At 38.1% G+C, this 24,623-nt stretch overlaps 2 protein-coding genes across 2 annotated transcripts in view; one reads left to right on the forward strand and one right to left on the reverse strand.

Moving 5' to 3' along the window:
- The first annotated feature begins 7,640 nt into the window (after nt 1-7,640).
- Nucleotides 7,641-8,723, forward strand: LOC115446090 (U1 small nuclear ribonucleoprotein C). Its single transcript, XM_030172651.2, has one exon. The coding sequence runs from the start codon at nt 7,733-7,735 to the stop codon at nt 8,225-8,227; it is 495 nt and encodes a 164-aa protein (XP_030028511.1). The 5' UTR covers nt 7,641-7,732; the 3' UTR covers nt 8,228-8,723.
- A 1,728-nt stretch (nt 8,724-10,451) lies between these two features.
- LOC115446299 overlaps nt 10,452-24,623 on the reverse strand; it is a 64,669-nt gene continuing 50,497 nt past the window's right edge. The window contains exons 2-7 of the mRNA XM_030172907.2: nt 19,941-20,031; nt 18,986-19,163; nt 18,169-18,371; nt 17,775-17,978; nt 14,732-17,310; nt 10,452-12,349 (exon numbers count right to left, since the gene is read on the reverse strand). Coding sequence (XP_030028767.1) covers nt 10,827-12,349; nt 14,732-17,310; nt 17,775-17,978; nt 18,169-18,371; nt 18,986-19,163; nt 19,941-20,031 — 4,778 coding nt within the window. The 3' untranslated portion in view covers nt 10,452-10,826. The remainder of the gene's footprint in view (nt 12,350-14,731; nt 17,311-17,774; nt 17,979-18,168; nt 18,372-18,985; nt 19,164-19,940; nt 20,032-24,623) is intronic.

The raw sequence follows: 24,623 nt of genomic DNA on the forward strand, positions 1-24,623 counted from the left end.
TGACTAACGGGAGATCCAATCGAACTTTTGTACAGTTTTGTATCTTCAGTTATAACCAACTGCGGCAAAACCAAGAAGAGAGAAGATTTGAATAAAATATTAGTGTTCAAAATATAAATTCTTAAAGCAAAAGTAATTTCAAATGTAATTTTATTTTCAAATGTAAAAGTCAAGTGCCTCTTAGTATTTCATCTACAATAGATAAAAACAACGTCATTGTGTCTCACACACCTACTCTTGGCTCTTTTGTTTCGCCAAATATTCTAATACAACTCGTTTTTTTGGTTTCGCAAAGAAAGTGCATTCCCACTACCACCCAGGCTTCGCGGGGGGCGACTGGGCAACTACCTGACATATAACCATGTTGGGGTCACCGCGCCTCACGACCAGGTGTTGGGCCACCCGGATTTGATGGGTACCACTGGGCGACCGCTGAGCCGAGTCAGGGGGGGCTCAGAAGCCCTCGCGCCCGAAGCATGCTCTAAGCGTAGATGGCAGCATGAGGCCTGTCTTGCCGCTGCTGTCCATCTCGGGGGTCATCACAATGTGCAAAAGCGTGCAACGTATATTAACGGCGGATGGCCGTTAGTGCACTGCCGCCCGCCCTCGACCTCTAGATGGCTCCTAATAGTCGCCTGTTACAACAGGCAGGAAATGCCGTGGTGGAATTCTCCAAACGCCTCCAAACCACAGTGAGGGAGACGCCGGTCAGTTATCCACCGGGCGCCTTCTACGTCTCCTTTGACGGCTCGAGGGATCCTCATGCTCCCGATCCCTCTCAGCACTCTCCTTCTCGTAGATGACCCCCTCACAAAAGTGAGTCACCGCACAAAAGAGTATGTAGGGCCGTATTCAACAGACAGTTGTCACAATGGTGAAACACGGCTGACACCTGCGTACCTACGATCTGGCACAGATACTCACCGAAGCAGCCATTGTAGGTAAGTGTTAGACTCGACTGTAGCGGGACAGAAGTAACAGAAATAAAGTCCACACGCAGACAAAGTTTATTTGCACAGAGTAAGAGTACAATTAACACAAGATTAGAAACAACGCACACTACAAGAAAGAAGGAGAGAAAATAAAGAGAAAGTCTACAGCGAAACAAAACGAACAAAATACTATGAACGGTATAGTAACAAGCGTAAGCGACAGCGAGAGCGTGAGCGATCCGCGCCGCATGCGTCGGCTGACTGACTGCGGTCGGCCGGGGGCTACGTGACAGGCGGAGCGTACGCGTCCCGCTCCGACCGGTTCATGTGACGTAGGGCATTGTTAGCTGACCGCTATATATATCGAATGTTGTACCATTTGTACATTGAAATGTTATTTTACAATTTTTATTTTAATGATAATAGTTTAGTATATTTTATGTTTATTAATTTAAGTTTAGTTTTACAATAGTATTTAGGTTTAAACAGATTGATTATTAGTTTTAAGTTTATTTTATTAATTTATAATTTTGTTTATAAAACTGATGTTTTGTGCGGATAATGCCGCCACATCACCCCCGAGAGACCGTCCTACGGGCGATAATAGTTTGGTAGGCGTACAGATCGGCCTGACCTGGTTCTCGTGACGCACGGCTTCTCGGTGTCAAGGTCACTGGGAGTCTGTAGTGGTTGGGATGTGTCTTGTGGCGTGTTTGGTGTATGTTTGTTTGTGTGTGTGTCTGTATGTGTGTTGGCTGCGTATGGGTCACGCAGTATGTAGGCCGGCTTAACGCGGTCTATGGATACTGTGACCGACTTACCATTCAGGAGAATAGTGATCACCTTATCGCTTCTCTTAAGTACCTGATGGGGACCAGTATAAGCAGGTTGAAGGCGACCGCGATTGATTTCCTCCCTAAGAAAGACATGCGATGCCGTCGCTAGATCTTTAAACACAAAGACACTACGATTACCGTGACGTGATGCTTGCGTCGGCCGAATTTTACTCGCAAACGACCGAATTCTAGATAGATAATCCGTCACGTCACTGGAGTTGTCAGGTTGAGAGTGGAAGAATTCTCCCGGTAACCTAAGTGGCTCGCCATAAACGAGCTCCGCAGAAGAAGCTTGTAAGTCTTCTTTATACGCCGACCGGACGCCTAGAAGAACTAGTGGGAGGGATTCAACCCAATTGTCATTGCCGTGGCAAGTAATGGCAGTTTTCAATTGCCTGTGGAATCTCTCCACTAACCCGTTGCATGCAGGATGATATGCCGTCGTGGTCCTGTGCCGGAAACCAACCAGGTCTGACAGACGTTTAAACAGCGCAGATTCAAACTGCATGCCACGGTCAGTAACAATATTCATAGGGCATCCGAAACGCGCTATCCACCCATTTACTAATGCATTGGCAACGGTCTCGGCTGTAATGTCACGCAGTGGCATAACCTCAGGCCAACGAGTAAACCTATCGACGGCAGTGAGGCAATACCGATATCTATGAGACAGTGGTAAAGGACCGACTAGGTCTATATGGATGTGCGCGAACCTTGACCCTGGCAATTTAAAGGTGCCGACGGGTGACGAAACGTGGCGAGATATCTTGGCTTTTTGACAAGCCAGACAAGCTTGCGTCCAAGTTCTACAGTCCTTCCTTACGCCAGGCCAAACAAACCTCTCAGCCACAAGTCTGGCTGATGCTTTGGCTCCTGGATGACTAAGGGAATGCAGGCTCTTGAAGACACTGTGTCGCAAGTCCTGAGGGACATATGGCCGGGGAGTGCTGGTGCTCACATCGCAGAACAGTTCAGCATCCAAACCCGGTGCCTTGACTTTTTCCAGCCGTAAGGATGTATTACTATCCAGTAATTGCCTCAATTCGGAATCTGTTTGTTGCAGTATTACCAAGCGGTTTAAGTCAACCGGCTGAGCAATTTCGTCAATTCTGGATAGTGTATCTGCAACCACATTATCCTTACCGGATATGTGTCTGATATCCGTGGTAAATTGGGATATAAAGTCCAGGTGCCTGAACTGTCTGGGTGAGCAGTTCTCCTTGCGGGCGTGGAAAACATAACAGAGTGGTTTGTGGTCTGTATATACCACAAAGTCCCTAGCCTCGACCATATGCCTGAAGTGTTTGATGGCTTCATAAATTGCCAGCAGTTCCCTATCATAAGGTGAATATTTTTGTTGGGAAGGACTGAGCTTTTTGGAGAAGAACGCAAGTGGTTGCCAAGAGTTATCTTCTCCCAACTGTTGCAACGCTGCTCCTATTGCCGTATCAGAAGCATCCGTGACTAGCCCTAATTTGAATTGGCTATTAGGATGGGCCAACAAGGCAGCCTTACATAGGCCCTCTTTGCTGGCTTCAAAGCCTCCTGCTCAACCTCAGTGAACGTGACGGGTTGCGAACCTTTTACGGTACCCTGAAGTAACGCATTTAGGGGAGCTTGTTGTTGGGCAGCGTTTGGGATAAATCTGCGGTAAAAGTTTAGCATACCTAAATATCTCCTCAGCTCTCTTGCGGTCTTCGGGACTGGGAAGTTTTGGATGGCCTCAACCTTAGAGGGAAGCGGTGTGGTACCTTCAGCGGTAATATGGTACCCTAAAAACTTTACCTCTGGAACACCAAAAATACATTTTGAGATATTTATAACCATGCCGTAGTCCTTTAGTCTCGTGAAGACTTCTCGTAGGTGGCGTTTGTGGGTTTCCTCATCGCTAGAGAAAACTAAAAAATCGTCTAGGTATGCGTAACAAAAATCCAGCCCACGCAGCATCTCGTCTACAAATCGTTGGAAGGTTTGAGCAGCATTCCGAAGACCAAAAGTCATGAATGGGAATTCAAAGAGTCCGAATGGTGTTGCTATTGCGGTCTTTGGAATGTCTGCAGGGTTCAATGGGATCTGATTATAGGCCTTTACGAGATCTATGGTGGAAAAAATTTTACACCCAGAAAGACTATAGGCGAAGTCATGTATGTGGCGGATAGGGTACTTGTCCGGAATGGTCCGTGCGTTAAGCATCCTATAGTCGCCACATGGACGCCATCCGCTGTCCTTCTTAGGGGCTAAATGCAATGGAGAAGACCAAGGTGAGTCGGAAGGTCTGGCTATGCCGATTTGGAGCATAGTAGCAAACTCTTCCTTGGCGATCTTTAATTTATCTGGGGCCAGCCTACGTGGAGTACATGTTACTGGGGGACCCGGTGTGGTGCGAATAAAGTGTAAAGTGTTATGTTTGGGTAAGTGATGTGTGCCGGATGGGCGAGTGATGTTGGGAAATTCCTTTAATATGTCGTGATATACAGACTCACCAGTGATAACCTTTACCGAGGGAACGATGTCAGGTGAGCACGCAGGTGAAGCCACTGCAACAAGACTAGTCGTGTTATCGATTAGTCGTTTGTTACGACAATCTACCATGAGGTTAAAATGGCATACAAAATCAACGCCTATTATCGCCCTCGTAAAGTCCGCAATAATAAATCTCCAGACAAAGTCACGACGCAGCCCTAGGTTTAAATTAAAGTTAATATACCCGTACGTTTTAATTCTGCTGCCGTTAGCGGCACACAAGTCGAAATCCGTTTCAGGGAGGCGTCGAGCCCTAATTCTGGAGACCGGGAACACACATAAATCACTCCCCGCATCTACTAAAAATTGCACTTTAGTCCTAGAGTCCTTAACAAACCAATTGATACCAACATTGGGGGTACCGGCGGTAGTTGGACTGCGACCTAGTCCCGGAGCGTGGACGACGAGTCTGGGAACGTGCCCTCTGTGTCGGACGGGATCTCCTAACCTCGGCAGCCAGTATACGGACCTCGTCCGTCAGCATTGCAATTTTCTTGTCCATGACTGCCACATCGTTGTTGTCGGCCGGTACTTGACTCGATGTCGATGCAACTTGCATGTTGGGGGTAACCACATCATGGATTCGGTCTGCCAAGTCTGCTAACTCCTCCAGCGACGCCTTCGGTTGAGACGCGATTATAGACTGGGTAGTTTGTGGTAGACGGCTCGTCCATATTGACCTAAGGAAGTCATCAGGTACTCCTGGTCCCGTAAGGTTTTGCAGGTGACGGGCGAACTGCGATGGCTTCCTATCCCCGAGTTCTTCGTGACTAAGAAGCTGCTTAATCTTCTTGTCCCGGGAATCCGACAATCATCTGATTAGCTCTATCTTAAGCTTGTCGTATTTGCCGGCGGCTGGTGGTGTAGAAATGACGTCTTCGACTTCCACGGCATATTGCGGATCCAACTGGCTGATCGTGTGATAATATTTTGTCGTATCACTGGTGATATTAGATAGCGCGAACTGTGCTTCCAGCTGAGCGAACCATAATGCTGGTTTCTCGGGGTAGAATGGGGGTACCCGTATACCCACGCGGCATGACTCAGCGCATTTGGTGGCACAATCTTGCTTATCTTCGCTTGCCATTGCTGCGACTCTTCTTGCTGAACGGCTCGGGGTCACCACTTTGTAGGTAAGTGTTAGACTCGAGTGTAGCGGGACAGAAGTAACAGAAATAAAGTCCACACGCAGACAAAGTTTATTTGCACAGAGTAAGAGTACAATTAACACAAGATTAGAAACAACGCACACTACAAGAAAGAAGGAGAGAAAATAAAGAGAAAGTCTACAGCGAAACGAAACGAACAAAATACTATGAACGGTATAGTAACAAGCGTAAGCGACAGCGAGAGCGTGAGCGATCCGCGCCGCATGCGTCGGCTGACTGACTGCGGTCGGCCGGGGCTACGTGACAGGCGGAACGTACGCGTCCCGCTCCGACCGGTTCATGTGACGTAGGGCATTGTTAGCTGACCGCTATATATATCGAATGTTGTACCATTTGTACATTGAAATGTTATTTTACAATTTTTATTTTAATGATAATAGTTTAGTATATTTTATGTTTATTAATTTAAGTTTAGTTTTACAATAGTATTTAGGTTTAAACAGATTGATTATTAGTTTTAAGTTTATTTTATTAATTTATAATTTTGTTTATAAAACTGATGTTTTGTGCGGATAATGCCGCCACAGCCATGTCTGGTATGTACCTAGGTGGTTACCGCAACGTGGTGCCTGAATATTGCCACTAAGTAAAGACAGGTCGCTCTACCGCGACGGTCTGGAGCTCCGCTGACGAGGCCTCAAGCCTGGGCTGATCTTAAGCTACTCAAAAGCTGTGCTTTGATGTGCTCTTACGTGACTTGTATGGCCAATAGGGTAATACACTCTTTTTTGAAAAATGTCTTAAATTGATCTTAAGGTGATAAAATACCACTAGAAATTTTATAAAAAAAATATTCAATCTATGAGTGGCATTAAAATACATTTAAATATTACACTTTAAAATTTCCCGCGTAAATAAACAAAAACGCTAGAGGCCGCGTTGCTGACGTCATCTCGACAATAAACATCAAGTAACAACGCTGTGCATAGAGAAAGAGCAAATTATTACAATTAAAATTAGCTACTATCCTTATCATTGGTGTGTTGTCCCTGAATACTAGTGTGAAAATGCCGAAAAAATGGTAGATTCGAGTGCCAACTGATATAACTATGAGGAAAACTTGGTTTAACTTGCGAGAAGAGATCCATATTTAGTATCCGAACAATTTGTCTATATCGATAAATTAGAAATAGTGAACAACGCGTATTGACACTTTAAGTAGTTTACTGACTCGATGACGTCATGTCATGATGGCACTTGTTTCATATATTTGTAAAACGGATAAAAAGTCAAAACTTTGAACTGAATTTAAAAAAATATTTTATAATTTTATGAACTGAAACTATTATTTTCCGATTGCTTTTTGATTGAACTATCTTATTTATGTATTTTTGGCTTTTTTCTCACATACACTAAAATACCCTATTTTATTCACAAAAGTATGAGCGCACTTTGGGCATGTCAGTAACCCACCGACATAGTTATTATGAATGGCCACACATGGACGTATCTTTAGTTGGCCTCTTTCTTATTTATTTCCTTACGCCACTCAGTTTGGAAGGCGTCCACCTGTAGTTATATGGGACGTCTCCATTCTTGACGTTAAATGCCGACTACTGCTTTTACGCTTCTCTTTCTGGAGTTCTGAAAAGAAGATGCGCTTCGCCACTCTCCTCTCAGACATCCGCGACATATGCCCACACCAGCGCAGCTGCCGCCTCATTAGATACTCCTCAATGCTCCCTATGTTCGCACATCTTAGCATACTTGTATTCCTTACACGGTCAGACTACCGGACAAAGAGAATTATAATAAATATGGAAACCACCGGATGTTTCGGCGATAATATCTCGGACACATTTAAGATGAAATCTGTCAAGTGTGCGAATGTGTTTGCGATAGAGGACCCATGTTTCTGAAGAGTACAGGAGATTAGGCAGCACTATCACCTATAGACATTAATTTTGGTAGAAAGTTTCAAATCGCTCGAACGGAAAACTTTGATTAAGAATATATTATCTCCCTACCCAGGCGGAATCTCACATATGAGAGACCTACCACCAGTATGTAATGTCATGTATTCTTTATCAAATATATACCTAAACTGTTTATGCGCAGGTACCCTAAAAGAAATTTGGGTTATAATTATGGAAATTTTACTGGCAACTCAGCAGTAACTAAAAAGGCTCATATTCATATTCGTAAGTAAAATTAAAACAATGGACAATGTCCTACATGTCAAATTTTTAACTTGTCCATGGTTTGTCATTGATTCGTTTACGTATGAGTTGTGATTTCCGAAAGATTTAGAAATTTCGAGTTTCCTATCAACATGCCTAAGTATTATTGTGATTACTGTGATACTTACTTGACGCATGATTCACCAAGCGTGAGAAAAACACATTGTACTGGAAGAAAACATAAAGATAATGTTAAATTCTACTATCAGAAGTGGATGGAAGAACAAGCCCAGCATCTTATCGACGCTACAACAGCAGCGTTTAAAGCTGGAAAGATTGCTCAAAATCCATTTGGTACCAAAGGAGCAGCAATACCTCCGCCATGGGATCCTTCTGTAATGGGACCCGGTGGACCTAGACCTCCAGTGCCAGCACCGGGTGGTCCTCCTGGCATGATACCGCCACCAACTATGGGTCCCGGCGGGCCAATGGCTCCTCCTATGATGATGGGACCACATGGTCCTATGCCACCTATGATGGGAATGAGGCCACCAATGATGGGGCCTATTATGGGACCTATGGGCCCCATGGGACCGATGGGCCAGATGCGCCCACCGCTAATGAATGGACCGCCTATGAACAAATAGCGAAAACTAGATCAGCGTCAATAAAATATGAAATTTTATTGTGTGAGTGAAAAGAACTGACATTGTTAATTATAACCTATAACTAGTTACCTAAGGATAGTGTAAGTTAGAATGTTTCTTTTACAGTAATAAATAATGCAATTTTCTATTCATGGTAAAATTGTTAGTTTTAACTTGGATAAAGTATATTATAGGATCTGTTTACAAATTAATTGATGTAGAGATGATTGTACCAATATGTAACTTACATATATTAGGTCATACTCATAGTATTTGATGTTTTGAATATTACAATAGAATGTAATTATAATAGTAATGTTTATGTGACACAATTTGTTCTAACCATATTCCATAGAAATTAATATGCTGTTTCAGAGCACACAGTTACAGTATCATCAATGTTATATTCTAATTACTCTTTATGGATTATAGGTAATTTTTTTACAATATGTAGTTAAAAATAATATTTGTAAATAAACTAAGTTTGTAATATGAATTAGTTTTATTATTCACTAGGGTCATGGCTGTCTGTGAGACATTTCACAGAATATAAAAACAACCGTGTAATCCCACATTTGGTCTATCAGAGTCTCAAATTAACTAAGCGTAATAGCCATTGGATTTCTCTCTAATACATAGTAAGTAATGTCCCACAACATTAAACCTGGGATGTGTACAAGGAAAGGGAAGTGATTTATTCCAACTGTTAAATCAAAACTTATTCAGACGATTACTTCTGACATACATTTAAATATCTTTACAGTTTTTTGCATCTATAATATTAGTAAGATAAGAAGCTATTTTATTGCACATTAATTCCCATTCCTTTTAAATGGTTACAAATAATATTATTTGAAGAAATACATTGTGTTTCTAAATTAATTTAGAAATTGACAATTTATAGCGGACCTCTAGGCCCAGAGACTGCATATGTACTAGGCTGGCAGTCACTTAGGTTATAATCACTGCCTTTTTGTATCTATGCTGAAGTAATCGTTGAGAGAAGCAAAGCTCTAAATAATCCATTGGACAAGTGTTCTACCTTGCTTAGGCATTGCAGTTTTTCTGTAGAGATTACCAACTGTAATGATACTGAAAAACTGAAAACTGAAACTGTAGTGATATTTCTTTACTGCTAGACCATGGGCTATAATGAGAACTGATTAAAATAATTGAGGTTCCAGTTATGTGTCAAGCATTTTTATTTTTAATATATTTTAAATTTTGCAGGTTTTTGAAAAGTTTAAGTATCAATTGCAGGTAATATTATGATCAACCATTACAAGTGTGTAAACTGTTCTAATTAAGTAGCATAGTACCTAAACTTAGTTGGTTAGTATGGAAATTATTAGAATATAGAAGACTGCAACAATAATTTTATACTTACTACAGGCTTATGTAGATTAAGAGCAGCAAAATATTCAATTTGCCTTTATATTTATTAAAAAAGATAGGTATGATTAATAAAAAATAAATGTAATATAAACAGTTTCATATCAAAGTATTAAAAAATTATAAACACATTAGTTCAACGTAGCTCCATATGTGACACCGCTCGTGACTCCGAAGACAATGACGGTGGTAAGATTTCTTCACGAGACGAAAACATTATAACTACTAGATCAGCTACTATTGATAATATCGCAAGCATGGGTAAAACTCCATTCAGTATCATAGCTGCATGTTTACCTGTTATAATTGGAATTCTGAGTTCTTTGAACACAATGATGGACAGACAAGCCTGCAATGACGAACAAGCCACAAGGCTATAAACTTGCAAAAACTGCGATGCGTATCGTTTTCGTGCGGATCCTATTACGAAGATGCTAAGGAGAATGGCCGTAGAGAATATTGCCGTAGGTGCCACTATAGCATGTGATATTGTCAAACATGGAGTAGTTCTCTCATTGATCAAATCAGCTATTTCAATGATTAATGTTAAAAAGCGGAGTTTATTAGAACAGAGTTCAACGCTCATCGAAGTGCTCGCACTTCTGCTATAGCCTGTCTTCATGAATGACCTATGTAATTTCATTCATTTTCAATCTAAATATTTTTTTATGTAGTTCCAACGCCAATTCAATTTTTAGATTGTATTTGTGTAGCTCAAACTTGTGTTGTTCTTATTACGTTCTACGACAGCCTTGACAGGACAATATTTCAAAGATGTACTTTATTGACAGAAATTCGTTCAGGAAGTAGGAACACAAGAAAACAAACCCAATATTATTCAACACGTTTTAATTAAATTGTATTTAGAATAACTTAAAAACTTTGAAAAAGTTTCAAAACACTACTTACACTACCTATAATGTAGTCAATAAATAACTTACGTACTAAGTTTTATAACCGAGTAGTTGTAGAATAATCAATACAGAAAACAAAATTGGCCCCAGAGAGCAATAAAAAAGGAATTTTGAGCTCAAATGCATTTACATCAAGTGCAACACTGTTTTCAAAATGCAAGTGCCTGCAAAAGTGGCATTGCTAGCAAGAAAAGACTAGATTAAAGCTTCTATCAATTTCATTGCCTCATTTAAAAAATCTGTATTCATCAGTAATTTGAAAGCACCGCTTTTATATCTTGACTTGCCATGTGTTATAATGCAGTTTCTAACGTGGTGGGTGAGACTTTTCCTTTCTCTGGTGAGATTTTACTTCTAACGTTAGACGGACCCGAGGATGGACTTTTGAAAGAAGTTAATTTCGGGGGCGACTGATCGGGAGGGCTGTTGAAGAATTCAGCTCGCTTTGCTTGCATTATTTCAGTCCTTGATAGCCCATGCGATTTGTTAAAATCGGAGTTTAATGGGAATACTCCTTGGTCTACAGATTCTGGAAACTCATTTAACATTTCTAAATTACTTTCATTAATCGGTATCAAGTTTCTTCGCGCTCCAAAATGTTGATTAGTCACAATAGGAACTGTTTTAGGCGGTGGGCTGGTAACAGAAATGTCATTTCTCTCACCGGAACTATTAGAGTTTTCGTCTTCATTGTAAGCTTCAGGTATAGGGGTGGATAAAACATCAGATCTAGGGCTGGAAAACCTCCATTGTGATTTGGGTGACAATAATATTTTTGGTGCATTTTTATGATCCTTTATTAGTGCACCTGATCTTCCTGGTGAAGCTGGCTGAACATTAGGTTTCATAACTTTTCGAGATGTATATGTTTTTGGAGAACCACTAAGATCTAGAATATTAATTTGTGACCTATTTGCGATTTGTATGGATTGGTTTTGAGGCTTTTCCTTGGACAGTTTAAGTTGTTCTACCGCCGAAAGTTTTGTAGACTTGTTTTGAGGCTGCAACGTGTTGAGTTTAACACTATGCTGCAACAAAAGTTTTTTGAAATCTAGTCGCGAAGTTTGTGCTATCGGCCCATATCTGTCAGCGCACGTTGTTTCTTGCTTCTGGGTTCCAAAACCATATCCTGGTGTGATTGGGTAAGACTGTTTGTCTGCAGGTGACCAACTCATTCTTGTCCTCGGATCGCCGAGATAGCCTGTTTCAGGATATCTTTGGGTGCCTTTAATGTACAAGGATGATTCAGAATTAACTGGGGATAAACTTATCGTAGACAAAGCAGGAGACTCTGCTCTTTCTGGAGTTTCCCGTATATTAAGTTTCTTTTTGCTTTTATGTATAACAGCATAAAGTTCATCATTGGTCATAGATGACTTGACGGGCGACAACATTTTACAACTTAGATCTGCTATATTTTCTTTATTGGACGGAGTCGATGATTTAAAAGTTCCGGTTGTTCTTATATCTATTGGCGACGCTTTAATTAACTGATCCTTTGGTTTTTGTGACCTTTCTGGTATTATATGTATTTCTGTACTAGTGTTTGTCCGATCACTGCTCGCCTTTTCAGACCAAGGTCGAGTGGAAATAGATTCTGCAGAGCGCTTTGGTAGTGTCCAGAATTTCTGTTCGTTTTGTACATTGCCATTTGAATTATCATAATTAATAACGCCATGTCTGCCGCGTAGGTGAGCAGTGTGGTATCGATGCAGCGTTGGGTTAATCGCATTCAAGTCGACAATTGGTCCCTTATCTTGAACTAGGCTTTGCGGTGCATTCAAATAGGGTTTGTCAGCACTGGAATGTCGATAGTCTGAAAATGCAAAATATTTATTCATAAGAAATTAGTATTAGAGACAGTCACAGTATACAACATACATATAGCTCTACCCCGATATAAATAAATTGAGTTTAATCCCATAAATATCATAGCTGAGTATATTTGAATAGAAAGCTTGTAAATTATTTGATATTTCAACAAGCAACTCATTTTTTTTGCGAACATAGATTTATATGATATTTATTATTCCACCCTGACTAAGAACCTTTTATGTTACAATATCTTCATTTCAGACAAGCATTACCTGTTGTGATATTTGATATTTCTCTTTAAGTATTGTTAATTGTCTTCAAAGCGCATTATATTATTGTTTATTTACATACTACTAAACCTCTAATATTAAGCCCATATAATACATAGTTTACAAATAATATTGGTATTGATTACTGAACTCAAACGATTCACGTAATGCATCATCAAATAGTATATATGTAGCAAACTACAAATTGAATACCGTGAATAGTACATAGTAAGTGCATGGGTATTTATTCTGTTTATAACGTGTGTATTAATATTCCATATAATTTATACGCGTCTACGTGCAGTGTATGTGGTATAGTTTGTTAGTAACCCCTAACCTCATGCAGTTTTACAAACATGCCAAAAAAGCAACACAAAACTTTACCTTTGAAGAACGTGACGTAAACACGTAACGTTTGAAGCAATCTCCTTCACTGTGCAAAGCGTTGTAAAGGTGCAAATAGGGTCATGTGTGGAGACTCGAAACAATATTAATTGTTATTCAACCATCTTGACATTTGTAATAATTAGTGCTGTTATATCATTAACATTGTGAAATCTGTTGATGGATGTATTAGTAACAGTGGATTCCAGTATGTTATTGACTCCCTTTGATGACGTGGTATTTACAAAAATACATGTCTAATTATTTACTTTTATTTATGAAACCAGGGTTTAACACAATGAAAGTTTACCCTAGTAGAATTAACCTCATTTTCAAATTACTTCAGCAAAGTGCGGATGATTGAGAGTGAGGGTGAGAGTTGAAGGTGTGAAAATGAAATAAGTGCGTTAATTCACAATAATTCTATAATATTATTTACAAACACAAAGACACATAGAATAACACACCATGCACTTACATATGGAGAATATGATTTGCTCGAAAGCTTTGCACTCTGCGGTGTAGTAAGCCACCATGCATTTTTATTGTTACAAAAATAAAAAATAAACGCAAATTAAACAAAACATAGTTAAATTAACATTTTTAAAGAATTCTATCGATTTTTAATCATTTTATCTAAATAAAAACGTTATCTATCACAGGTTACAAATTGTGAAGTTCACGGAAGACGTTTTTGGTACTTATTGTACGCTGGACGGAATTAGTTCCATTTCATATGGAAAATTATATAGACATTATAAAACTAAATTTTAATTTACTATTGGATTATACAAATTATTGACAATAATAATTTAATCTAAAATAAGCGTAATAAGCATTAAAAGTATTATATACGGTAACCGTGATGTTATATAGTATAAAACATTATAGAAAGTGATTAGACACAATAAAATTTCTCATAAACTACCATATTTCGGTGCCGTAATCTGATTCAGAAATTGTCAAAATTCTTGCTCTATGTTTGGAGCTATCTGAAGGTACAGTAACTTTACTAGGAGTCATACAGATAGGCGCTGAATTAAGAATACAGATCTCATTCGGGTCAGAGTCTAATATTGCAGATAATACATCTAAAGATGTGTCTCTAGTGTCCGGAATAAAAGCAACCGAATGTCTTTTTGGCAACGGTGTGGTGAAAGGACTGAATGCTAAAGTCGATAATTTAGTGTCAAAATTGTCGTTAATGTAAGTGTTCTCAAGAGTACATTCACAATTTTTCAAATTATCTAGAGCGCTTCTGTGACTAAGCTTGGGTGAGACAGTCGGCGGATAATTAATTTGATCTCTTAATAAATCCGCTGTAATTTCAGCTTGAATCATCTCTAAGGAGTCAACTTTTTTCGCGTGAGTTCCAAAACTTTCTAATTTTAATAGTTTTTTTATGGGCATCAGTGGTGAATTAGCCAACTTGTAACTATCACTACGCTTAATTTTCGAGTTAATCGATTTTTCCGCTAATTCATTTTGTGCGCGTGAGTCTGACAATTCTTCGGTACAACTACTGTTATTTCTGTTATTGAACATTCGTAAAACTTCCGCAACTTTACTACCGGACTTAAGGAAATTATTTTGAATTTTATTTTGTATCATTATTGGCGTTTGGAAATTAGGAATAAACGGGGTTACGTCTTCGCCTAATTCATACATAGGATCGTCATTATTTACTTTAGGTTCGTAAACATTTAAAGTTTTTATGCCAACGTTCTTACCTGCTGAATCGTCTTTCGTCGGAGATAGGCTGACACCCTCTGCATCATGTATATGTACATACGCCCCAGTTCTTGTAATTGCGTCTACTATTCGCGGTAAATCGTGTTCTGGTTTAGTGGTTTTAGGTGGTTGCTGAATGTTGGTGACTGGTGTTTCAGTGACTGGTGTAGCAGTTATAATTGTACTGGGTTTAGGTGGCGGTAGAGTAACGAATTCTGTAGTAATAGGACCGTCGGGCTCAATTGGTGCTTTAATAATCATTTTCCCTAATTGCGGTGATGTAGGTTTACTTGAAGGCGGCACTGGTTCATAAGGGAAATCGGTTTCATCTATAACTTTAACAATATCCGCTGTTTCCCTCTGAATAACAGTAGTAGTTGGACTAATTTCCTGTACGAAAGGACCAGGTTCGAATGTAGTGTGTGCTCCTTTTCTACGCTTCAATGTATCTGAAGAGTATATTACTTGCCCTTGCGAATCCAAAGTGACTTTTGCGCCTTTCCTTTGAATTTCTTCCATTGCTGTCGATGGTTTGTTTTCGAAAGCATGCTCTAAGTAGTCTTTGCCATCATTCAAATAATTGGGCAACTCGTTGAGTGATACATATTCTGTTTCAGGAAGTTTACCCGAGAGCACCGTTTGTAAATTCTTTTTGACAATATCATTATTGCCATAAATACCACTATTAAGACTTAGTTTTTGATTATTATTTTTAACATCGGCTATCGTCACGTAGTCACCCGTGTCATAAAAATCGTCACAAAAATCAGGTTCTTTAGTAACTGGTGATTTTTTATTGGATAACTTGTTTGGAAGAACACCTTTTAATTTACACATTAAATTATTAAATGGTTGTCTAGTCTTCGCGTTCATATGATTTGTTAATTTACTAGTTGTCTTAGTACCTTCACTTGGTACTTTAGTTTCTTTATGTTTTTCTTCAACAGGTAAGTCTAATTTAGGTCTACTGGCTGATTTTACAATTTGACTTGCGTGAGTTTTTTCATTATTTAGTTTTTGTATAGTTTCAGTATCTTTATTACTAATTTCGCTTTCATCATCTGAATTAGTTGGCGTTATAACGCACATGGACGGGATTCTCGAGCTATTTATTGTAGTTTTGTACCTTATCCTTTCAATTCTTTCAGTACCTTCTAGATCGGATGATTCAGAATAATCCTGTTCCGAGAGGCTATTCTTTCCGTGGGCACTAGACACCGAATCTTCGATAGGTGAACTAGACGTGTTATGCCCGGAATCTGGAGAATTGGTTCCTGTACTTTTCTTTGCACTTTCAAGTTCAGTCTCCGTATGAACGTCAGCAACAGCTGTTATTTCACTGCCAACGTTTTTCGTTATGGTAATTGTTGGAACTATTTCGTTTATTTCAGAAGTCGCATGATTAGTAGGTTTTTTATCTGAATATGGCCGAAGAGAGTTATACCTTACTTTACTGAACGGAGAACTTGTAAAAGAGGATGTTATATTTCTATCTATGCTAGCATTCCCGCTATGTACGTTATTATTTCGATTTCTATTCATTTTTGTCAAAGAACTCTTTCTTTCAGGAACGGTAGGCCCTATTACTAAAGATCTATCACTGCCGGCTGCCATTAATGTCGTGCAAACAGTTCCGGCAGAACTAGTAGTTGTACTAGTTGAACCTTTGCCAAATAGTTCGTATTCATTCTCCGCAGTTAAAGTTTGGCTATTGGACGAATTGGATAGAGCATTACTCGTATGCATTGGAGTACTAGGAATAACGTCCTCTTCCTTTAAGGTCTTTAAACCAGAGTCCATATGGAATGATGTGTAATATCCTTCTGTATCACAAGAAAATTCAGAGCTGGTTTCTAAATCTTCGTGCATGTCGTTTATTATATCGGGCGTGAGGGTACCTTCGCTAGTTACGCTGCCAGAACCAGACGTATTGAGGAATCGTCTTCGACTAATGATGGAGCTCGGTGGCCCATGGTGTGCATTGAGTGAATTGTTAGATGTTGCTGCAGATGTGGTACTTTTAGGCGGTACGGTAGTGGTAGTTATTTCAGAACCTATACTAGTGCGTCCAGATTCTGAACTTGCTGACCAATTACCGCTTGAAGAGTGCGGCTCATCCTTACCAATGCCGGACCTTCTTAGTCTCCGTTGGACAGATGTCCCTCTAAGTTTCACCCCGCTATTTATAGTTGCTGTGGCAGGTACGCTGGTAGGAACTCCTATACTCTTTTCTGAAGATGAGTAAGAAGCGCATCTTTGATGTGACCTTCGGTCTTCACTACCTTCTCGTTTTTTGCGTATTGTGACGGTTTCCTGAACCTGGTTTTCATCTTGTTTAATAGGCGAAATAGAATCTTTAGATTTTTCCGCTTTAGAGTCTTTAAAGCTATCCCTACTGGCACTGGGTGATCTAGCGATAATTTTAAATCTATTTTTCCCCCATTGTTTCAATGAATTGAAGTGTCCCTTCTTGATCACAGGGTCAATTGGACTTTTCTTAAGCAAGTCGCTAGAGCGCGATCTCATAACAGTGTTGTTATCTTCAATTTCTTCAGAAGCCACAGCATTTGATGTATCGCTACGATAGAACAAACCAAGCAAAGCATTAGTCACACGCTAAAGGCATAACTATATTTAAAATCGTTGAAGAATGCCGCTTGGTCTTGTAACAGCGGATATCTTCAAAGATGTAATTAATCATGAAGCTAAATGAACAAATGGAACTATTAGTGTATCAAGTGCACAAATGATTGGTTGTCTTTGTTTCGGTTAATTGTCAATTTAAAAATAGTTAACAAACAACGACATCCAATTACGAACATAATGTATTCACAGAAGCACGAGATAGTATTATCAACAAAATGTTAAAATGTGTGCTGAAGATTTTAATTGAATCTTAAAGCCGTCCACACATACTGTGCTGATGGACTATAGTTAATTGAGTCGCTCAGATTACATTATCTTCGTAACAAGTAGTGAAACGAGTAGTGAGGTTCTGATAATGTAACCTGTAGCGTGTGGAGGTGCAAACTAGAAGCTTACCCAGCTATAGCCTCTCTAAGCTCTTTCTGATCAGTGCCCGAAATGGTGTTTCGTCTTTTACCCCGAGGTTTTCTAGTGCGTGTCCGTCGCTTCACGGTGTCCGTCTCACCAGGTCCGTTCTCTATGTGGAGCGACTTCCGTGAACTGCACATTCTATCGAAGAACTTGCCAGATGTGTCGATCGCAACGACTTCCGGAGGAAATCTGGAAAAAAATGTATTACTTACTTTTTGTTAAGCACTAATGATCGGTTTAAGTTTTAGAAAAAAAATTACCGGCTATATCGGTAAATGGCATAGAACAAAAATATGCATCATTTTAATCAGCATTAGGTATAAATAGTATGTTTGCGAATCCAAAGGAATAATTTTGACCACCTCATCCATTTACTTACTTGGAAGCGATGACTCGAAGTTGTTCCTCGGGGCTGGGCAGTTTGTGATCGATCGGCTCTTCATCACCCGAGCCGCATTCTGATAGCTCGTCTGGCGTTAGAGTAACGCTGCTAGCTATCCTCATAGATGCGTCGGGTAGCGCCGTCACTTCTCCCACTGCCTCTTTCGACGTCCATTTTCGGAGCTGTTCTACTACCGATGGCTGAAAATTGTGGTTTTGAGTGAGGGGGGTGGGCAGGTGCTGAAGAGGGTTCATTGGTGTGATTTAAAAGGTTGAGCATGAGGATTTTTACAGATTTCTCTTATACATAAAAGATTTTCTAAGGATAATGTATTTATTTCTGATATATTTATTGTTTTATATTGTGTACGTAGAACGCAAGTATATATGGCCGCTGACAGGTCGCGTGATATTTTTTGTTTAATATACAATATCTACAAAAAAAAACTTAATCTACATCCTCAATGTTCTAAGAATTGTGTACAGGAAACATAAAAAGTGGCTCTATTAGTGTGAAATGCTTACCGATTATAAGTAACAACATATCTACATGAGACATGCACGATATAATACATCATTAAGAAGCGAATGAAATATTGATAAAAATATTTGGACATAGCTTAGTCAAAGGGAACTAAACTGTAGGATAACTATTTCGATACAATAAAGACTTTAAAACGTTGCATAGATAGGTTTTATAATGCAACGAATCGTTCACCATTTTCTATACTTATTATTGTATTAGCTGCTTTTGGCAATACTACGTCCACAGACTATTCAACAGCATATGAAGGTATAAACACTAATTTACTCACAATACGAGTCTCGATTTCGACGTCGATCTTATGATAGACCCTTCGCCGCCTGGTGCTCAGCACAGGTGTGCATAACAGGTATGGTGAATGTTGGGAATCTCTTCGAAGCTGTTCCAATATGGACGCGGAGAGTCGGTCGGTCGTCGCCTTCTCATAAAGCTTGCGTAAACTTGGTGGTCTGGAATAAATTGTTCATCAAGGTTGCGACAAAAAATAGCCGTTTGCGATTTGTCGAGTTTGTAAAGAGTAGGTATATAAAAATTTGAAGATAATGAACACAAAGTTTATTCAGTTATAATGTTAAGTAAAAGAACAATGTAAACTGTCTTTATATACAAGTTAGAACGACTATATTGAATTTGTTGAAATCTCTATTGGACGAAATATAAAGATCTTAAATAATAAATTAATGTCTTCATTATTTTCATATAAAACTAGGCTAGAATAAAAGTATGTTTTTGGGACATAAGCTAGATCAAAACTTATAACAAAAACTCGTCTCATAACGAACCGGTTATACTATTACGTTTGGTCAAGTCTTATTCAAATTACGCAACTGCCAATTATACAAGTTATAATAGGATTAAAAGATTATATTTTAAAATGGCCTGGGTGCTTGGAAAAAATGGATATTGAAGAAATAGAAAAGGCAAGTGTAGTTAGAGTAAGTAGAGACGGACCACGCTATGTACGTCACCTCTAAACCATGTATAAGACATCTTATATTAAAGTCAGGTCAAGTATACCTTAAACAGATGATGAATCGATTAATGAAAACATGAAAGCACAAAAAGGGCAAATAAAAAATCAATATATTAAAGTAGCGAACATAAATTCATCTTCGTCAATGAAACTAATTAAATTATTTGCTCCAGACATAACATAAAAAGTTTTATAAGTGTACATAATCGTAAATTATTTGATTAATGGACGTTATTAATAAGGATGTACGCACCTCGTGTCAGGTGTGAACAGGCCCTTTTTTACTGGATTGCTTGCCGTGTATTGGACTTTGCGGAGAGCAAAGTCTGACAGGCTTCCTTCCGCTGAAAAAAAACGAAATTAGTCTTTAGCAATTTGACACCCACCGCGGTCACAGGAAATATAAGTAGCAAAAACGGTTACGAATCATAGGTTTTAACGCATTAGCGGTTAACAAATGTACATCTATTTACTTGGTATGATTTAAATTTACCTAAACCGTTTATTTATAAAGTCCCGTTACCATGATATATGTAGCGTTTATAGTCAAAGATGAAGTTACTATTTGAAGTAACATTTCGATGATTCAATTTTGCGATGGAAACAGCATTTAACGTTTATGATTTTACTGATTAATTTTACATTGAAGAACATAAAATATAATTTTATGCTATAAATAAATACGTTGAGAAACGATTATTGATACTTTATTAGAGCAGAAAACTATAATTAAAACAGTTCACCGTAGAGTATTATACATGGTAATCAAAAGACTTTCACTCAGGTCGTGAGCAAGGTAGGAAGTAAAGGGCATGTGGATACTCCCTGCTGCGGTATTATGCATACATTGCGGTTCATTGTTAGGCTGAAAGTAAATCTAGGACAAGTTGGAATACGAAGGAAAGGAAAATACGTAGATAACAATATCATTTTCAAAGTAAACATATCAATGTAATATGATAATGCAAGGATATAGAAATTCAATTAATTTATTATGGTCCAAAACAATTAGTCATGTAATAGGTATTACATGACTAATTGTTTTTGTGAGTAGTTACTATTGTGAGTAGTAAAATTGAAGACTGTATAGGTATACAGTCTTCAATTTTACTACTTTCAATCATATCAACGTATAGAATAACAAATTTAGATTTGAAAACTTATGAAACCGTACACCTAATATTATTTTGGGACCTATTTGGGAATGATGCTGATCAAACAGTTTCTTCCATTCGTTTTAAATCCGACCAGGAATTGAGCATTCTAATTCCATTTCCGTATGTAGAAAGATAAATACGCCTCCATTATTCAATTCCGCTTCCCAGAGTATCGGTATTGCTCGCAGTGCACAAGATTGCTCATTTCACCTCTTACTCATTTGATTACGGTGCTGAACGGATACCTTTCGTAATCTTACACCCTTCTTGACATATTAGAAATGTCAAGAGTTGGTAATAAACTCGCTTGCGAAATGTTTAATCTTCTGCTAAAGATCGATATTATTAGCATTACGCTGACTTACCTTAACCAGTTTTAATGTATGTTGGAAAGATGAGATTTAAAATTTTCATGTTGTTAAAAATTTAAAAGACAATAATTCATGGTTTCTTGTCTATGTATCTTTCAGTTTTATTAAAAGTTTATAATGAAAAAGACATGGAACTTGTGTGAATTGAATTTAATTTGTGTAAGAAATATAATATAGAGCCTTTAAAATAAGCTAGCGATTTGTTTGTTTTAGATGAGGGCTTTGCTAGTAATATGAATTTTGTGTCATTTAAGAAAATTTTTATGTAGTTTGTCTAACAAACGCAAAATATTCTAAGTCTTTAATAAAGTAACTGAGTTAAAACGTATATAACATGCATATCTATATGTGAAGTAAACCCTGTATTTAATATGTATAGAACATACGAAAATATGAAATTTAAAATGAGCGTACATTTTCTTATTTCCATGATTTGAGGTCTCAATATAAATACTATTAAAGTTCTTTCCATCCGATATCTTCGCAATAAGAAGTTAATTGACAAGAATCGCTCCAAAGCTTTCAGCTCAGCAATAAGAAAAAAACACGCAGATACGATTGTATTAGTTCCGTATAACAGAATCGTGATCAACAATCGTGACGTGACCAAACGTATTTTCATTTCTAATTATCGATTAGAGAAAATAATGGGAACTATTTATCCTACATTAAGACGGATTGTAACAACAAAGCGCGCCGCACAATGCGAACAAATGAAGTAATCAATAAACTGAATGCAATCAATGAAGAAATGCGTGCGTGAGACGCATTTGTAATAGTTAGATAGCTTGCACTGAATACATTAATATGAAATTAATGCGACGATCATACGATAGCCGCTCTTATCATATATTATCTATTGATTTATATCAGTTCGTCGTGGCGGTTACGTATAAATTAAGCGCTGATAAAAAAATATGTATTTATTGACATTTGCTATTAATCAATGGTTAGTTATTAGACAACGATTAGGTTTATCACAATAACATAAGCCGCAGATTTACAAATAAATTTGTAAAATTTTGATGCAGTGGATAAACGGAATTAATGCAACAGTGTAAATTGAAATAAAACGCAATTAACTTACAATTGGCTAGTTTTTCCTCAGTTCGCGCTTGGGCGGAGAGTATAATTTCAACATAAAAACAATAAGTATAAATGCACCTTGTAAAGTTGGATTGAAGCGGTTGTTTTGTTTGTGAATTTGTTTCTAAAACGGTTGATACAGCTGAAATTGATTACTTTTCCATTGCGTTCAAAATACGTCCAATCAATCAGGTGTTCACAACGTTTGCGTTACTACGGTATGTCATACATTTATTCAGACTGAATTCTTTCAACAAATGTTACTTATGATAAATATATTATAAGTATACTCATTACTAGTGTTTTACTTTTTTTGGCTCCTAGAAGAATTAGAAGGATGCATTTTGTAATTGCAAAAAGTAACATTATAGGTTTACATTAGTACGTATAATATATATGAGGCCGTGTACAGATAATGCATTTACATGAACAGAACCATAGTACATTTCTCAGTACGAGTGGAATTGAAGGCATAAATTTCCGTGCGTAGTGGACTAGACGCATGGCGCGTTTGCATGTTGATATAAAGCGCTGGTCATTGTGGTCAACGCAAATGTTTGCATACGAATCGAAAGAAATACATAATTTTGCATTAATTTTTTTTTTCTTTGACAGACATTAAAGAATATAATCATTTATATTGCTTGGAACGATTCGTGGTTTATGTAAGAAAATGTTTCTCATAAGTCAAAACAGTCTTACGATTACACGAAGCTTATAATATAGTATAGCAATCATTAAATAGCTTATGGAACGCATTCTGTAACAAAACAAGAGCAATCAGCGCAATCGTGAAACAATATAAACTGATGAGTCCGCAAGACAAGTGAAAGTGCTGTTATTGTTCAACATAATGGCAAATTCAATAGGCCAGTGAATGGAGTAGGTATAGGTCGGGGAAATGCCCTCAGGAAACTAGTTCCATATAAAGATAGTCAGATTGAATAGGATCGCAATAAGAAGTACGCCAAGTCCATTGTGAATCGAGTCGGCCTTGGATTGGATCCCTGCGGGACTGCCGTTCGTGCGGGAGCTACGTGAAGCTACGTGGGTGGGTCGTACCTGTGCCCATACTTACTTGCAATACGGTTTGAATGTTGATAATAATAGTTAAATAGTTCAGGTCTCGAAAAAAACGAAAAAGGGTCGTCAACACATTAACTTTGCGTATACGGAAAACGTTACTTTCGAACTCCTGTTCGCTATATGCTAATGAGGAAGCATGTTTATTATAAGCCTAGAACTAACATGTAGCATAATAATTATATTACGTTTGGATAGTATAGACTAGTTTACGAAGAGGCACTTTCGTTTTAGTAAAACTAAATTTTTTTTTAAAATATAAATGTTTGGAGAAATATATTATAAAGGCAGAAATAAATTTACAAGGCTTCGTAATTCATCAAGCGTAGGAACACAATATTTGTATGCCAAAATTAAAAGTTTTATGCAACAAGCAAAAGTTGGGAAAGGTGAACAAGTGGTAACAAGATCATACGTTCCGCGTATAGAAGCAAAGCTCAAGGCAAGGTCGGATGAGGTCACGAGTTTAAGAAGGTCTTACAAGGGCGCACACGTTAACTGTACGCAAAACTTACCTGTTGCTGTACAAACTGGTTCTCTTTACATTATGCAGATAATTAAGAATGTGGAATATTCAGCCGAGTGTGGGAAATCAAATCTGTCTTGCATAATAGTAACGGAATACTGCATTCATTAAAATTCCGTCGGCGGTATAGCTAAGTTGAGAGAAATGAAAACGTGAATTTTATTCGAAATAAATCTACACAAAGAATGATAAAGTTGAATTATTAGTTCCGTTCAACTCTAAAATCCATAGTTTTATTTATGCATTCGTTTGCATGAATAGTTTAGTTGGAATGTCCAGTTTGTTTTTTATATTTGCGTTGTTTTGCGAGTTACTTTGATGCCAGATGGTCTGTATCAAGCCAGCTGTACGACGCATCGTGTGCTAGTTACATGTCTATCACAAATTATATGCCATTGATGTACGGCCCTTCACCCTAAGTGCACATACAGTGGTATTGGATATTGTAATTTATGCACGTTACGTATAACCGTCAGTAACCGCCTATAGCCGTTTCATTTAAAAAAAAATCTACGCATAATGTGAATACAGTATAGTATTCTGAGTTTCTTAAACGCAGAAGTTTATAGCACAGTCACAAGGAAAATGTATGCGAAAATTTGATAATAAAGTGTTAGGATGAATGATCTGATACGAGTAAATCACATCAAGACGATCGTAATAATTCATTGTTTAAAAACTTCTGAGGGAGGGATTCGGAAATGAGGTCACTT

This window comes from Manduca sexta, chromosome 20 (genome assembly GCF_014839805.1).
Source record: "Manduca sexta isolate Smith_Timp_Sample1 chromosome 20, JHU_Msex_v1.0, whole genome shotgun sequence".
NCBI lineage: Eukaryota > Metazoa > Arthropoda > Insecta > Lepidoptera > Sphingidae > Manduca > Manduca sexta.